This window comes from Lampetra fluviatilis, chromosome 49 (genome assembly GCF_964198595.1).
Source record: "Lampetra fluviatilis chromosome 49, kcLamFluv1.1, whole genome shotgun sequence".
Taxonomy (NCBI): Eukaryota; Metazoa; Chordata; class Hyperoartia; order Petromyzontiformes; family Petromyzontidae; genus Lampetra; species Lampetra fluviatilis.
The window spans coordinates 6164955-6181866 of record NC_136323.1 but is presented as its reverse complement, the minus strand read 5'-3'; the positions used below and the strand labels follow the sequence as shown (position 1 = coordinate 6181866).

General features: G+C 47.2%; 1 protein-coding gene across 3 annotated transcripts in view; it reads left to right on the top strand.

Annotated features, from left to right (window-relative positions):
* Positions 1 to 16912, top strand: part of LOC144948497 (astrotactin-2-like) — a 469552-nt gene that overhangs the window by 123947 nt on the left and 328693 nt on the right. For 2 of the 3 annotated variants that reach the window (XM_078878013.1, XM_078878015.1), the window contains 3 exons: positions 688 to 837; positions 11475 to 11582; positions 15409 to 15555. In XM_078878013.1, coding sequence (XP_078734139.1) covers positions 688 to 837; positions 11475 to 11582; positions 15409 to 15555 — 405 coding nt within the window. The remainder of the gene's footprint in view (positions 1 to 687; positions 838 to 11474; positions 11583 to 15408; positions 15556 to 16912) is intronic. The other variant, XM_078878014.1, reaches the window with a different exon arrangement.

Below are 16912 nucleotides of genomic sequence, written 5' to 3'. Positions count from 1 at the left end.
CATGGAGGATTCATCGTTGTACGAGTTTTGGCTGTCGAGTTAAAAGCTGAATGTTGGGCAAGCTTCTCTGAGTAAATCAATAGCAGCGTGCTGGCTAACGATGACGATTTCAAAACCATTGCAATTCAGCCATCGATAAATATGTGTCTCTCGTGAGCAGTCGCTTCCAGACAACCACTCCGTTTGCCCACTCTCCAGGGGAGGTAAAGAAATCGTCGATTTGTTGTTGTGCAGTTGAAATCACTCCGCTGCCATTGCTTTGGCAAGCTGTAAAATGGCAAACGAGCATCTGAATAAACCGATAGTGCTATCGTGATTTACCCAGTTACATGGGACTTCCTTGCCAAGCTTCGACAACTACGTTAGCGACACATGCATTCTCGAATGTGTCTTTGCTCTTCTTCCCAGTTGTATCCCTCTTGATCGTTTAGCAGGAGGGATGGAACGATGAAATCGGCTCGTTCGCAGGAGTTAGATGTTGCCGGTGTATTGCAAGACCGCGAGAGGTGGCGACGGCTTGCGGACGCCTTCATCCAGCAGTGGATGAATCACGGCTGATGACGACGACGACGATGCTGATGCCATTGGGGGAGGCGGGCGGGGCGGGGACTTCCTCTTCAGGAGTTTAACGACCCTCTTCATCAACCCCACTCCACCCCCCGCCGCTCTCGCCCCACCGTCCATCAGGCCGGGACGAGACGGTGGAGTCGCTGGTGATGAAGTTCAAGGAGAGCTTCCGCGCCAACGCCCCCGTGGAGCTCAACCGGCTGCAGCAGGTGCCTACGCCGTGCGGCTCCGACAACCGGCGCAAGCGGCGGCGCCGCAGCCGCAGTCGAGGTGAGAAGCCGAGGGCGGCGGCGGAGGCGACGCCGGGCAAGCACATGGGGCCAGCTGAGAGGCCACTAAGCAAAGATCTACTAGCATAACAAGTGGCTCTAGAGGCCCGAGACTTCACGTTTACTTCGTGCCTAAGCCAACACGTGTGTACGTACGTACGTACGTGTGTTGAACTTATTTTGCACCGTACGTTGCCAACGGTGCTAATCGGAGGTGCGGGGGGAAGGACCGACAACCCAATCACAAAAAGCAGTCCTACGGAAATGAGTTTTCAAAAGCAGGTGACACAGCAGGTGTTTCCCCGTCGATGGCCGATGCACCGATCTTTGCCGTGTAACAGCTCAGCACCTCGTAACAACTCGCGTAGATTCAAGTTTGGCCGGTGATGCGGCTTTGCCAGCCACGGCGAGTTTACGTGCAGATGTAGCAAGCATTTCCTACACAAGGGGGCCTGGATTCATGAAATTGTAGTAATAATAGGGATCGTTTACAATATCAGCTCAAATTGAGAGAGTAATAAACGTCTCACAAATGTTTTTTTCAAAAACTCAACATCTTCGTTGATAATATTGCCCCAAAGAGGAAAAATACATGCAGAAGTACTTTAATCCGTGGCCCTATTACCCACAACTCTGTTATCCGTGGCAGCTGTAGGGTCCATGAAGACTCCCAATTATCCACTTCCTTATTTCTTCATATTATCCATGCTGATCCACAATGTCACCCATAATGCGTGGTAACGCGTCTTCCTAACGTACGGAGTTTTTTGCGCATGATAGGAGATGCATGGCAAGTGACTCCTATTACCGACAGGGTTGCCTGCAAATTTTTCCCAATTAATGAGAGGAGTAAAATTGCTGATAACCCAAAGAGCTCACCGACAATACCGCAGATGAGAGTAGTTGTGTAATAGGTAACGTTTCAGGCAATGGTCCATCACTGCAGCAAAGAAACATTTTTCCTCTTTCCGGCAGTGTTATTGACGAATGTGTTGCCTTTTTTTTGTTATTGTGATCGTGCACTACTGCCAATGCAGCATACATTAATTTTGGTCTAATGAACGTAAAAAAAAATTCCATTAAAGCGAACAAGTGAATTAATCTCTCATCTCTATCTTGTCGGGAACTCTCTTCTCATCATCTCACGACATCCGTCTGGCGTGCCACATCTCTCACGACACGACATCTCCGTCTCATCTGCATTCTCTCCTCTCATTATTCCACCGCTACTTTTTGTCCACATTCGTTCATCTCGGCTTGTCTATATCTCTTCCGCCATTGTTATAGGAGTTTCATTTTTTATTGAAAAGGTGTCGGGGGTGGGGGGGGGTTGGCGGGGTAGGGGACCAAAAATAACTTCTGCTTTGGGTCCTCAGTGGGCCAGTAGCCACACTGTTTGCCAAAGTGACGGAGCGCTGCGGTGCGGTGCAAATATTATTAACAAGTGCTAGAGGATCAATTAACACACTGGACCTCTCAGTGTAGTGTAATGGATGTAACACACACACGCACACTGAGGCTCACAAAATCTATGCCGCAAAATCCCTTCTCTCCCGGCGGGATTTGCTCAGCGAGCGGTGCACAGCAATACTTTCCCACACATTTAAACGATCGAATGGAACTAATGGAAATTACAATAATGCCGCTTTTGTGGCGAGGTGGCCACGTGGCCGGGCGGTAGTGCGCTTGCCGTTTGTTGAAGATGTCGTAGGTGGGTGCAGCAGTGGCGGGATATTAACAACCTCGCCTGGCATACAGGAGGTCGTGGGTTCGATCCTGACCCTGATGCTTGTATATATGGAGTTTGCATGTTCTCCCCGTGGTCGCGTGGATTTTTCTCCAGGGGGTGCTCTGGTTTTTCCCTCCACATTTAGAATCAACGTGCATTTAGAGTATTTGGGTGATATACATTTCAACATAAAGTCACTTCGTTGAGCTATCATCTTTGGCCAGGTCGCTTCTGAAAAACAGCTGGAAAGCTCAGTGGGCCTTGCTTGGTAAAATAAAAAGAAAGTTCAGTTTAGTTTTAATTTGCAATTCGAGCCCAGCAAACGACCCTGGTTAATACTGCGGGTGAATTCACCGTTAACCGTGGATATGCTCTGCATGCTTCGCAGTTGACATGAAGGATCCCCTTGACGTTATTCGTAAAGGAGTAGACACGTGCTCGGGGGTCATGTTCCACCTTTTCCTCATTTGAAATGTACTTACAAGTCACCTGGTTGTGTATGGTCATAACAAATAATGAAAACAATTCTGTGATACTAAGTTAACAGTCGTGGACAAATAACAAATAAGTGGGTACAGCCACATAGCAGCATCCCCCCAACTCTGAAACTACTGCAGAACCACTAAAATGTGCGCGCTGTAAGAGTGGCGCAAATACCAAATATAGAATTGATTGTGATGATGTGCTGGGTGGTGTGGATGGTGGTGGTGGTGGCTCGTGAAGGACGCTGCTACTGGGCAGTTGGAGGCATTCACCCTCCAATAACAACAACTGAGGGCTGAGGAGCGACGCTCACTACAACGAAGAGAGCGCGGGTGACTAAAATGCAACGAGTTGGCACATGAGGGGGTACAGCTGGTGGTGCATCTACTGGTCATCTCAGTCAGCCAGCCCGTTGCACCTGGGTCTGTACCGTGACCTCCTGTAAGTGAGCATTTGACACTTCACGTGGCCTCATCGTGCACCTGGCATTGCACAGGCGCACTGTTAACTTCACTGTTACTGAGTGGTGAATGGTGCGGTATTGGTATTGGTGGTGGGCGTCTGATATCGTGCTTAGACGAAGTCGATGGGGCCTTTGGCTTGGCCAAGGTGGGCAGTTAGGGCCTTCAGTCTATGGCGAGAGTAGAGCGGCAATGCTGGTGGTACTGGCCGTTCAGGGAGCCTGGGGAAAAAAGAAAAACGTGAGTGCATTACAAACATGACATGATGGAGGTGCTACATTACTTATTTATATCACGGTTGTGTAAAATAAATGTTTTCGTTAATAATAACAATTGACCGATTGCAATTGGAGTTATATTTGGGAGTGCTATTGGTGTCGCCTAATGTGTTTATTTTTTTTTTTACAAATCCTGGCCCACCGTTGAGCTACTTGGGGCATGAAGATTTTTCTCAGTTTTCTTACCTTCGGCGTCACCGCTGCAGAGACAAGCGTGAGATCGAGATTGACGGATGGACCCTGCCTGCTTTGTCTTAAATATGTGGAGGGAAAACGTGCATTCTGACCCATGGAAAGAAAGAGAGAGAGAGAGGAGAGAGGCAATACAACAATAATGGTTGGCACTTTGGTTTGCTGAACGTTTAAAGAATGTCAGCCGTTGCCGTGTGAATGACGGGGATTCAGTCAAAATGCAGGCGGAAATGCCCCCGAGTCATCATGCTCAGTGGCATCCTTTACATACACTTGTTTGGATAAAGGTTACGACCTCTGCGCCTGAGTGTTTGTTTGCCCGTTTCAAGTTGAAGACGGGACGCGTGTAAAGGCCTCGGATTCCTTCTCGAGACAATTCGCCGGACTAACTCCAGCCTGTTCTCAAATGGCACACCATAATAGGCAGCATTTTCTTCAATATTCCATGAATGCTTTATCCTTATGGGACTTGACATTTCGATAGAAAAAAAAGCAATGTTTGTCTTTCGGGGTAATTGCCACAGGTACTATGCTATTTCAAGCTTGCTCTATCAGCAGCGAACGGCCATGCGGCAGACAGAGAATGCATGTTTTTTTTTGTTGACGCCCAAAACACCCAGGCAAATTGGTATATGGGACCAGTCGACCATATCAATGCAAGGAAACGGTTTATTTTGTATCTCAAATGCATTTAACCTTGAGGTCTTTCCTCCCACGGAATTTCAAATCCCAAGAAGCCAGGGCACTTGCACGCCTGTTCAAAGATTGATGCTTTGACAAGGGAGCCATTTGTGTCAATTAAAACAGCCATCATTCATGCAATAATATATAATACACCATAGCATTAAACTTGGATGACCCGCCTAGATTAATACACACGTTTTTTTCTGCTTTACGCTACCAATTATTATATATGTGCGACAAGATTAAGTTTGAGTGTGGGGTTTTTTTCCCCCTTCATTTTACTGAAAGTAATCTGCTGACATTTGGTTCACCAGTTAATTAGAAACGAATCACTCTCGCAATTATGTGGGTGTTGACTTGGAAAGAGACCAACATTTTTTCCCGGACATTCCTTAAGAGAATTATCATCGCTGAACTATTACGTTACGATGTGTTTTCGTTTTTATTTTGAAGAGCCAATGTTAAATTGGTGGGTTGAATACATTTAGAAGTAGATGTTATGCCACGCATTCCATTGTAGGGCAATTTGTAGTATCCAGCAGTCGTATTTTTATGCAAATGTGGCTTGCAGTAAACGCATATTTATTGGCGATATGAAGGGTACAAGCCCAGGGGTATTGCACAGATGTGTGCAATGTGATTTTTTTTTACAAAATAACCGTTGTCATCGCCCCCCCCCCCCAACTTAATCGTGATTGTGCGTTATCAGTGTTACGTCGTCATGAGATGACTTCTCCATTCGGTTCTCTCAAAGCAGAGTAGGTCAACCCCTTTGTGCTAGAGAATGGCCCACGTGGCCCCGCCACAGACACAGAGAGAGAGAGCAGTCGCGTGACAGTCAGACCGATGTTTTTCATTAACAAGATCTGCAATTTCACCAAATTAAGAACAAAAATTAACGTGATGGCTTGCTTTTTTTTTTGCTTTGCTGTCATTGGTGACCGGGCTGACACCATCGAATCACTCTGCTTGATAATCTGGTTTAATCACGGGCGGTTTGCCTGGATTTGAACCCAGGTTTCAAGCCGTGTTGGCTCAGCACTATTGAACCCGGATTCACCTGACCACCTTGTGCTAATGTGTTTAGTGAGTGGCTGCAAAACGCATTTTTCTACCGAGACAACTGCAGGTGTGTGTGGGAGTGATTATAATTATTTGTTAACTTACTTTTGTTGCCATTGTTGTTTTGTATATATGTTAAAAACATATTTATACCCATGAATACCACTTCTCTTGAGGGGGTGATAAATAATCCATACATTTGTGTAAAAAAACACGAATACATGAAATTTAATAAAACGGTGCCTTCAGTCAATGTTTACCCTTCCAATGGATCATAAGTTTACAGGGCCCTGTAACTAGGCCGCGTTGTCACGGCGACCAGGCACTGCCAGATTTTCCTCACATAACGCCGATTCTCGTGAAACGCACGCTTTATTTCCTACCTTCCAATCGGGATGGAGAACGAAGTCGACTTTTGCGAAGTTAGGAGTTTTTTTTATTGATGTAATTGTTATTGCCTGTTCCTGGTAAAACATTGCCACGGGCTGCGGTGCTGCTGCCGCCAGAACGATATTGAGCCGCTCATGTTGCCGAGATTGGGTCTTTTTGTTTTGTTGCAATTTGCAGTAGGCGATGTTGCCTTGTTTTCCCCACATCCAACTGCCTGTACGGTTCACCCACGGCCCTATGGACATGGCAGAACGGAAATCGATTTACCTATACCCCCCTTTATCCGCTCTCTCTACTATCCGTAACCCCCTCTATCGTTCATGTATGTATGTTGAACTTCTTTCGCGCCGTACGTAGCCAATCGTGCTAATCGGCGGTAGCGGGGGAAGGACAACAAACTAAACACAAGCAGCTTGTGTTGATGTATTTATTCTTCTTATTATTATGACCATCGGTGCTTATCTGCGATAAAAAGAAAAGCCACGCCCATAAGTAAAGCTGCCACCTCTGAGTTACAAAATACTGGGACGTATTCCCAAAAAGAAGAATATCTCACAATCCCGAAATATGGAAAAAAAACTACAGGTCGTGAGTGTTGCATTATCACACAACTGACAAAAAAACGGATTTGGGCCTAGAAATCTCCCAGGACGGCTCCCTCCTCAAGAAAGAAGATGGTGGTGGGGAAATGAGGAAAGCCGGAAATGCAACCCAGAAACGGTCTCCCTGTAGCGTTAAATGCATCCTATTATCCCCACGTATACCACAGATGATAGGAGTTACATGCAGTGTGCAGCGAACCCTTCCTGTTATCTGTGCCTAACTGCGGAATAAGAAGTCAGCGGATGTGGCCGCCCAAGAGCACTGAACTCCCCCTATTATTCTTGTCCTGTGAAGAAGGGCCATCTATAAACCTGCGTTTTAGAGGCTGCTATAAATTTCCACATTTATAAATATCCTTTGTGATGGCTAAGGTTGCTTCTGATTAAAAAAATAGCTATATAGCTCAGTGGGCTTTACCTGGTAAAATAAAAACTGTTCAGTTTTAGTTGAGTTTCATTGCCCGAAGCATTACCCATTGTATCATTTTCCTTTTAAGGCCACAGTGTAACATACGAATGTGCTGATTTTGTTTTCTATCAAAGTGGAATAGCCACGCACATAGTAGCAGTCATTTTCACGGAAACAAGGATCGGGCAATAGCATCCCCCCCTCCCCCTCCACGCCCTCCCACATCACCTCGGAGAAGTTTCAATGAATTCGCCTGTGCATGTGTGTGCGTCAGTGTGGGCCATGGGTCATCTGGTTTGTGTTGAAGAGCCAAACCCCTGCATACGTGTGTGAGTGTGTTTATATATATAATGTGTATATATATAAATGCACAATGTGGAATTGACAAACATGTGCTCTGCTCATCTGTGCTATGATGTGTGAATGTGCACGTTTGTTCTCTACGTGGGGAGCGGTAGTGTAACGGTTAGCGCGCTGCACTACGAAACCTGGCCACCCAGGTTCAATTCCGGCTTACGGCCAACACCAGTGACGATTATATGAACCGGTCCTGGGCCTCCCCTAGGTCGACTTAGCCGCAAGTGAGCACCTGGTGCAGTGTGCAAATATTGCCACGAGGGTGACAAAGGCGGCCGGGTGTGGTACTGGCCACCTCACCTCCTCGTGTGCCGTGCCAGCCTTCACAGGTGCTCGCAAACAGCACTTGCTCACAGTCTGCTAAGACTATACAGGTGATCTCTGTCAGTGTGGGCCCATGGGTCATATTGTTTGTGTTGAAGGGCCAAACCCCTGCATATGTGTGTGTGTATATATACCCTGTGTATATATATATATATAAATGCACAATGTGGAATTGACAAACATTTGCTCTGCTCATCTGTGCTATGATGTGGGAATGTGCACGTTTGTGCTCTACGTGCATGGCCCTAGGACTGTTGTGCAGCCCAAATGCTTCATCTCTTAACCCTCTCATGTTCCGAGACATCTGCAAGTGGCAGGGTGGGTGTCCCATTCACCGCTGAATCTCAGAACGTGCAAGCGGCTCAGCATAAATTTTATTTAGAGAAGCGTATTGCACTGACCACAGAGAACCGTAGCGGCGCGACCGCCACTCTACGATGGCTTGTGCCAAACTGTCACGTGCCCTCCCCGCATGGCCTTGTGGGAACCTCGGTACCGATAAAGTTATTTTATTTTTTCTTCCGAAGAAAAACTGAGTTTCGGGGAGCATTCCATTTCAAGTCACTCCCATATCAGTATCATGAGGAAGCTTGTAAGTAGCAAATTAAAGCACAACACTGATTTAGTTTTATTTCACGCTGAAGCCATCTTCAGCAATATTGTTTTTTTTTACATTTGAGACACATCAGTGCACAAGTTAATACACAAGAAGATTTCCCCACGTTGATCGAAATTACCTGGTTTGTGTTTGTGTGGTATTCCATGCATTCATTGCCAGGATCGAACCTGCTTAGCTTTGGCACATTTATGGTGATAGTGATAAGGTTTTATGTGTGATCTCCACTGATGCACCCTTTTAGAAGGCATGCACAGTATGAAATAGTGATGGAAAGGTGAATGAATTCGTTGATTGATTAATGCATATGCTTCTCATCACAATACGCACATATAATCCCATATTTAAAAAAATCAGTTGCTTGATGAAATTTCATAGCCCTGTGCCAATATACTTCTGGACGTGTCCTCCCTACACAGTGTAGGTCATGGGGGATTTTTTTACCATACTTCCCCATGCTGGCCAATGTGGGTTGGTGTAGAGGGAGCCCAGTACCGGATCTGATGTAAGCCGTGGCCACGGATTTAACTCAGGTGGCCGGGTTTATTGCCCGGCACACGAACCACTGCACCGCTGCTCCCCCCTTGATTCGGAGATGTTGCAAGTAATGAGTTCACATGACCCCTTCAATCACTAGAGGGGTTCAAACCCACCACCCCAATGGTATAAAATAATTGATTTTTGTATTTGAATTGTGCTACCAAATTGTGACAATTTGCCAAATTGCCACTTGTGGTCTAGGGGTTTGGTGGGTGGGTGAATAATTTATCTCAACCAGGCTTCCACCTGCTGAGCTGTGGCGATCTGGAGCTGATCTCTGGCTGCTTGTGTGACATCCGGTGACTCTCCACAATGCCGCTTTGGAAGACGCGGACCCTTCAGAGTGCTGAGCTGTGTGGCTATGACCCAGAATGAATTGTGCAGCACGCATAATGGTCTATATTCTACTGCAGTCACCCACCCACCGGCCCACCTCACCGACCCATCAGGAACTATTTTGAATTCACTTGCTTCTGCAATAAATGGTAACGACCCCCTTCACCATTCCACTTGCAATAGCCTGCATCATTTATTGGCAAACTACAGTATATCTTTGCTGCCGGATTTTATTTTAGTGTTCCTGTTGTCTGGCACTGTGACAGAATGTGCCCTTCACCTTGAGTCCACAAAACTACGACGGCATGAACACGCCAGCGCTTATTTATTCATGTGCGTGTTTATTTCTGGGAATGGGCACGGGGCAGAGTTAACTTTGTTGCGGTGTGCAGCAAAAAAAAAAGAAACACACACAATGTGACTGGTATTGACCAAACATCCCACAATGCTGAAAGAGTAGCTGCGAATGACTCAATTGGGGATCACATACACATACAGCAACACAGAAACATTTGCCCACTGCTTCGAAAAAGCTGGCAGGACCTCTCCTGAAAATGAGCCTTGAGACTCGGCGTGGCTTTTCCTGATTGAACGTGCACAATGTAAAGTCACGGGTGTGGCGCCGTGGTGGCGAGATGTTAACTACCTCTCCTGGTATGCAGGGGGTCGTGCGTTCGATCCTGACCCCGACGCCTGTATATTCGGAGTTTGCATGTTCTCCCCGTGGTCGCATGGATTTTTTTCTCCGGGTCCACCGGTTTGTTCGTCCACATTTAGAATGAACACGCGTTCAGAGTATTATTTTAGCTGCTATAAATGTCCACGTGATAAGCCACTTCGTTGAGCTATCATTTGTGGCCAGGTCGCTTCTGAGAAAGAGCTATACAGCTCAGTGGGTCTTACCTGGTAAAATAAAAACAAAAGTAGAGTGGTAACATACAAAAATATAATTGTGACATAGTATAGTCGTGGTATAATATAGTAGTAGTGTAATAGTATATACAACTGCATTGTGTTGGTGTAGTCGGTGCAGCGCACTCTTTGCTCTGAAAAAGCTAAGCACCTGTCCCCCGGTGGAGGGTTGCACAGTGGCCGCTCATTACGCCAATCCTCCTGCAAACAGGCGCTGTGCACCGTTGCGTGGCAAAGCTTTAAGAAGAAGCCTTTGCCGTGTGTCTTTGTGTGTGGGCGAGTGTGTCTGTGTTGCGGGGGCGGTGGTGTAGCAGTTAGCGCGCCGCACTATGAACCCGGCGACCCGAGTTTGATTCCCCGCTCACGGCCAACATCGGTGACGAATATCTGAACTGGTCCTGGGCTTCGACTAGGTCGACTCGGCCTCAAATGAGTATCTGGTGCGGTGTGTAAACATCGCCATTAGGGAGACAAAGGTGGGCAGGCGTGGTGCTGGCCACTTACCCCCTCGTGTGCCGTGCCGGTCTTCATAGGTTCTCGCTTACTGCACTTGCTGCTACAGTCTATTAAGGTTACATGGGGGATCTTTGTCTTTGGGGAGCGGTGGCACAGTGGCTAGCGCACTGCGATGTGAACTCGGTGACCCGAGTTCAATTCCCGCTCACGACCAATAACATTTGAGATTATTTGAACTGATCATGGGCCTCCCCTAGGTCGACTCAATTGAGTATGTGGTGCGGTGTGTGAACATTCACCACTGGGGTGACAAAGGCAACCAGGCAAGGTTTGGCCACCGACCCCTTCATGTGCCGTGCCTGCATTTATAGATGCCCGCTAACATCACTTGCCTCAACAGTCTGTTAAGGTTATACGGGGGATCTTTGTCTGTCTTGGGTGGTGTTAAAGTTGTCCATGCTTCATGCTGTGGATTCAGCAACCTGAGATGATTTATCGACCTCAATTTGAGACCTGGTGATTTGAGATTGATCAAGTTAGGTGACAGGTGGTGTCTAAAAATGCATCCACTCGGTTAAATCAGCCTTAAATGACGAGCTAGCAGGCTGTGTATCAGTACCGGGGAGTCAAAGATGGCCAAGTATGGTTCTGGCCCCATCGCTCCCTCGCGCGCCGTGCTCGCTTTCATAGGTGCTCGCTAACAGCACTTGCCCCAACAGTCTGCCTGGCTCTACAGGGGATCATAGTCTTTGTCTTTGTGCATGCGCGCGCGCGTGTGTGTGTGTGTGAATGCGTGCGTGCGTGAAGGAGGCACCAGTCTTTCACGTGGTGGGGAGGACTCCGGGACAGATGCGGATGACGAGACGCAGCTGGCGTTTTATACTGAGCAGCACCGCGGACGCAGGAAAAGCCGAGGTTGCCCCAATATTTTTTTTGGTTTCTGGTGTCGTTTGAGATGAGCTGTTTTGTCTTTTCATCGTCGAATGAAAAAGTTTTTTCTGCGATTTTTTAAACATTTTTTTCGCGGTTTGCGCTGGTTTATTTTGCGCGTGGTGGCGGGGGGGGCGATTGTAGCCACGCGTTTCTATCGGCACGATGTCCGACGTTTCGCTGCTTCCACCAAAGGCGAGGTAAACTCAACAGCGCATTGGAGAGCTAAATGAAATCTTTATTTCCATCCTCAGTCGGGCAGAAGGCAAATCTTTTTTTCTTTTTTTTTTACATTTCACAGAAACCTTTCCCACGGTTGTTCGGCACGGTGAGTTATTACTGCAGTAATGTGTTGGAGCTGGCTACATTCTCTTAATGCTATAATATGGCCATTTCTTTTGGTAGTCATTAAGTAATGCGGTATTATTTTAACTTCTTTGTAATTCAATTTACATTCTGAAGCTCTGTGTAATGCATTTCATTGAAGCGGTTTCCTTCTTTGGAAATGGTTTTGTATATTTTTTATGAAGACCCTTGGTTTTTTTTATTTTTGCCATTGAAAAGCAACAGACCGTTACTCGTGAACAGAAAACACTTTAATCGGTGCATATATCAGCCACGAAGCACGGATCAGAAGCATGAACTGACGTAACCTGAAAATTGTTACAAAGAAGTACATGGTGGTGGATCCTTGGAATTACACGAATAAACTGGAACACGTGGATCAGGAGGATAGGGGAGAGTGTGTGAGAGAGAGTGCAGTAGAACCCCTCTTAACGACCACCCCTGTTAACGACTAATCGCTTAATGAAGAGCGTCCATAGAGCCCAATGTGCAGTGTATAGTGTAGTGTATAGTAGTGTAGTGTATACTAGTGTAGTGTATAGTGTAGTGTATAGTCGTGTATTGTATCGTGTAGTGTATAGTAGTGTCGTGTATAGTGTAGTGTATAGTCTAGTGTATAGTAGTGTAGTGTATAGTTTAGTGTATAGTAGTGTAGTGTATAGCGTAGTGTATAGTGTAGTGTATAGTGTAGTGTATCGTGTAGTGCATAGTCGTGTAGTGTATCGTGTAGTGTATAGTCGTGTAGTGTATAGTGTAGTGTATAGTGTAGTATATAGTAGTGTAGTGTATAGTGTGGTGTATAGTTTAGTGTATAGTAGTGTAGTGTATAGTAGTGTAGTGTATAGCGTAGTGTATAGTGTAGTGCATAGTGTAGTGTATAGTGTAGTGTATCGTGTAGTGTATAGTGTAGTGTATAGTAGTGTGGTGTATAGTAGAACCCCTCTTAACGACCACCCCTGTTAACGATTAATCGCTTAACGAAGGGCTTCCATAGAGCCCAATGTGCAGTGTATAGTCGTGTAGTGTATCGTGTAGTGTATAGTAGTGTATAGTAGTGTAGTGTATCGTGTAGTGTATAGTAGTGTAGTGTATAGTAGTGTAGTGTATAGTGTAGTGTATAGTAGTGTAGTGTATAGTAGTGTAGTGTATCGTGTAGTGTTTAGTAGTGTAGTGTATAGTAGTGTATCATGTAGTGTAGTAGTGTAGTGTATTATGTAGTGTATAGTAGTGTATAGTAGAACCCCTCTTAATGTTAACGACTAATCGATTAACGAAGGGTTTCCTTAGAGCCCAATGTTTTCGCTTACCGACCATTCCCCCCATTGAAGACGGTACTGTTGTAGGTACAGTAACTATGAATGTATGTTTTGATTAACCATGTTTCTTTTAATATTATGTGTTTATAATCTTGTTAGTATCTTTAAGTATTTATATCCATTTTTTAATACTATAAAGTACGTTTTTTTGTGGTGAAAAAGGCAAACTTTCGATGCTACTGGAACGAATTTAGCCTTTAACGTGCATTTCCTACACTCGCTCGCTTAATGAGCAAAAGCACTTATCGACCGGTTTCGTGGAACCAATCACCGTCGTTAAGAGGGACTCTCCTGTAGCAGTATGTCGGAGATGACGCATTGCCTGTTTAGAAAAGTGGGCATGGGCAGAACACATCAGATGGGACGAGCCCGGCGATGGAACGGTATCCAAATGTGGGAATGTACCTGGGGCAACGGCGGTACACAGAGATGGAGTGATGGGATCGGTTCCTGCGCAGCAGCGAGCAAGCAAAATGGATCGTGGCTGATGACGATCGTGACGATGAAGCAACGAAATATGGATCGAATTTCTCCGCAGAGTTGCGTGAACTCGATGTTTTGTTTAGCATATTCGTCTCATTATATATGACTTCTTACCTAACGTATTTTCGCTCGTGGTTTTAGCTAATTTATTACGTGGTGTAATTGGAAACTCGTGCTTCTGCAATTAAATGTGGTACTTCTTGACAAATCTTAACATAGTCTATTGTTTCTTGTAGCAATTCTCTACTCTCGACTTACTCGTGGTTTCATACGATTATTTTGTCTCTTTATTTAAAACAATAATCATTCAACTTTAAGAGAATAGCCTCCCCAAGCCAAAATTAATCACTGCCAGCGCGATAAACTTTAAAGCATTCCTCCTTCTGTAACAATTGAATGTAGTTGCACGTGACATCTAAAATATCCTCACGTGCATTGTGCACGTTGAGCAAACATTGCTTTCAGAGAACGTGTGCGTCGCATTCATGCGGCACGAGACTTTTACGAAATCATGAAAAAGTACGACTTCGAAACCTCCCCATTGTCGCTAGCGTCTCCACGGCCTCCACACCTTTCCGCTGCGCTCACGCTGAAGCCCAGGCACCGAATCGTTTGAGCTGCAGCAGGAGCCTGGCGATTGAGCGGTGAATGAGCTTGGGTAGGAGCGCATCGCCGGACGGCGATGATGGCCGATGGGCAAGCAATGTTCGAGAGCCCGGACGGAGATGGAGCGACGAAATCGCTTCACGTGTGGGAGCCGGGTGGTAGGCGGATTGGCAAGGCGTGGGGTTGCCTCCATCCAGCAGTTGATAAGACAATGTCCCCACGATGACGATGAAGGTGACGGTCGTGGTTGCGCTGCCAGCTGTAAGAGTCTCAGTCCCCAGTGGGGGGAACTTGTGGCTTTGGAAGATCCAGGCATGAAACACCCCACTGCACCATTAACCATCACAATTGAAAATAAATGCACTTGAGGCGGCAGTAACAAGACATGATTCAGTTCTGTGAAATGAACAATTAGGGTGGGTTTTTTTCTTTATTTATGAGAACGCTGTTATTTTGCCGTAAGTGTAATGGCTGGAAGTCCAGAAGTCACCGGTTTCATTCGATCGCTTGGGACGGCAGTCGAAACTATGACGGTGCGAGTATATTAAATCTGCCCCCCCCCCCCGCTTCTGCTCTCTCAGCAATGTAATGCAGTTACACAGCATGGAAGAGTAGGCCAAAAGTACCCTCTCTCTCGAAGCTCTCTCCAGTGGAGGCCATCGCACAATTGCGGGGCTGAACATTTTCCTTTCATTTTTATTAAAATGTTACAAAAACACGCATGGGGAGGGATATTGCTGCCACCTCTGCTGGCAGAAAGATCCTCTCAGACCACGTTACACAACCCCTGCTGTCAAGGGACCAGCTTGCAGGCACGATGGATTCGGTCTCTAGGTTACAATGCCTCTCCTCCTCCCTAAGGGGGGCGGTGGGGGGGGGGGTGGCCGCATCCGGTGGGCACACGGCATCTGTACGCCAGCCTCAATTAAATCAGAATTGAATAAAAGTAGAAGTAATAATTTCCCCATCTCCCCCGCCGCGTACTTCCCCATGATCCCCCTCCTCCCCGCTAACCCCCCCCCCCGCCCGTCTCTCGCCTCCGTTCCCCCCTCCGCTCTCAGGCTCTCCCCGGAGTCCCGTTGGCAAGACGACGCTGGCCCTGCTGAGCGTGACGACGTGCGCCGTGGCCATGGTGTGCGGCGTGCACCTCGCCTGCCCGCTCACCGTGCGCGTCACGCTGCACGTCCCCGAGCAGTTCGTGGCCGACGGTACGATCGCCCGCGACGCGTGCGTGCGTACGTGCGTGCGTGCGCTGCACCGCACATGGACCGACACTTCCTCCCCAATCGTGACATCCCCAACCCTCCCCGAGCTGTCGCCATCTCTGACGCTCGTGCGATGTGACAATTTCGCGTAGCGCCTGCTGATCTTTTTTTTTCTTGACTAAACACGCAGCTGCTGAGCACAGGCATCGAAAGGGCCAACACCCCCGAGTTGGCCAGCAACAAACAGCACTGTCAGGGTTGAGGCAGGTGAGAGTGAACGCGTTTCTCGAATTGAGCGAGGCTATGTAAGAGCTCCAAGGTTGAACAGGGTGGGGGAAGAAGCGGACCCGAGAAGCAATTTGACCCACGGTGTGGTTGTTGAACACAGTGTAGATGATGTAGATTAGACACCGGTGGACGAATCATAGGGTGAGGTTCACGGGAACTATAACCATGGCCGGAGCGATAGAGGAGCGATGGTGACTAAAATAGGTACCGTTTTGTTTATCTGTGACATAACCGGCTCTAACCACAATCCGCGTGTTGGCTCAGATTCACGAACAGACTGTAATTGTCACTCCACACGCTCATTTAGACTCAACAATAGCGATTCAATTTCGATTTAAAGCTTTCGTGACTGCAGGGATTCATCTTCTTATTTTATTATTTCCAAGAAGATGAATAGCGATTAACACAACAAACTAAGATTGCTCTCACTCAGCGTAGCAACTGCGTGCGCACGGCTCTGAATCGTCGAATTTAAACGTTGCAGCTCCAGACGTTTTGAGTGAGGTCACCACCTCCGAGGACGTTTGGTGGGAACCCAAACTTCCGCGGCTGTCGCCTAATGAAACCGTCCAGCAAACGTGGTTCACTAACGCGGCCGCGGGCTGCTCGTCGCACGGCGACGACGCACCCATGCTCTCCCTCCGGCTGTCCAACTTCGATTGTCGAGCTCGGTCGGCCAATTAAGGCGATTTCACAACGTCGGTCGCGACTGTGGAAATTGAGGCTGAGCACTCGAAGGGGGAGTCGCCAGACAACGGAGCCATCAGGTGACCTGTGTATGTGTCTGTACGTTGAAAGAAGGTCAACGTACATACATACATGGGGAGCGGTTGTGCAGCGGTTAGCACACTGCACCACGAGCACGAGTTTGATTCCCGCTCATGGTCGGCAACAGTGATGATTATCTGAACCGGTCCTGGGCCTCGGCTAGGTCGACTCAGCCTCAAATTAGTACCTGGTGCGGTGTGTGAACATCGCCACTCGGGAGACAAAGACGACCCAGCGTGGTGCTGGCCACCCACCCCCTCGCTAACCACACTTGCCCCAACAGTTTGTTAAGGCTATACGGGGA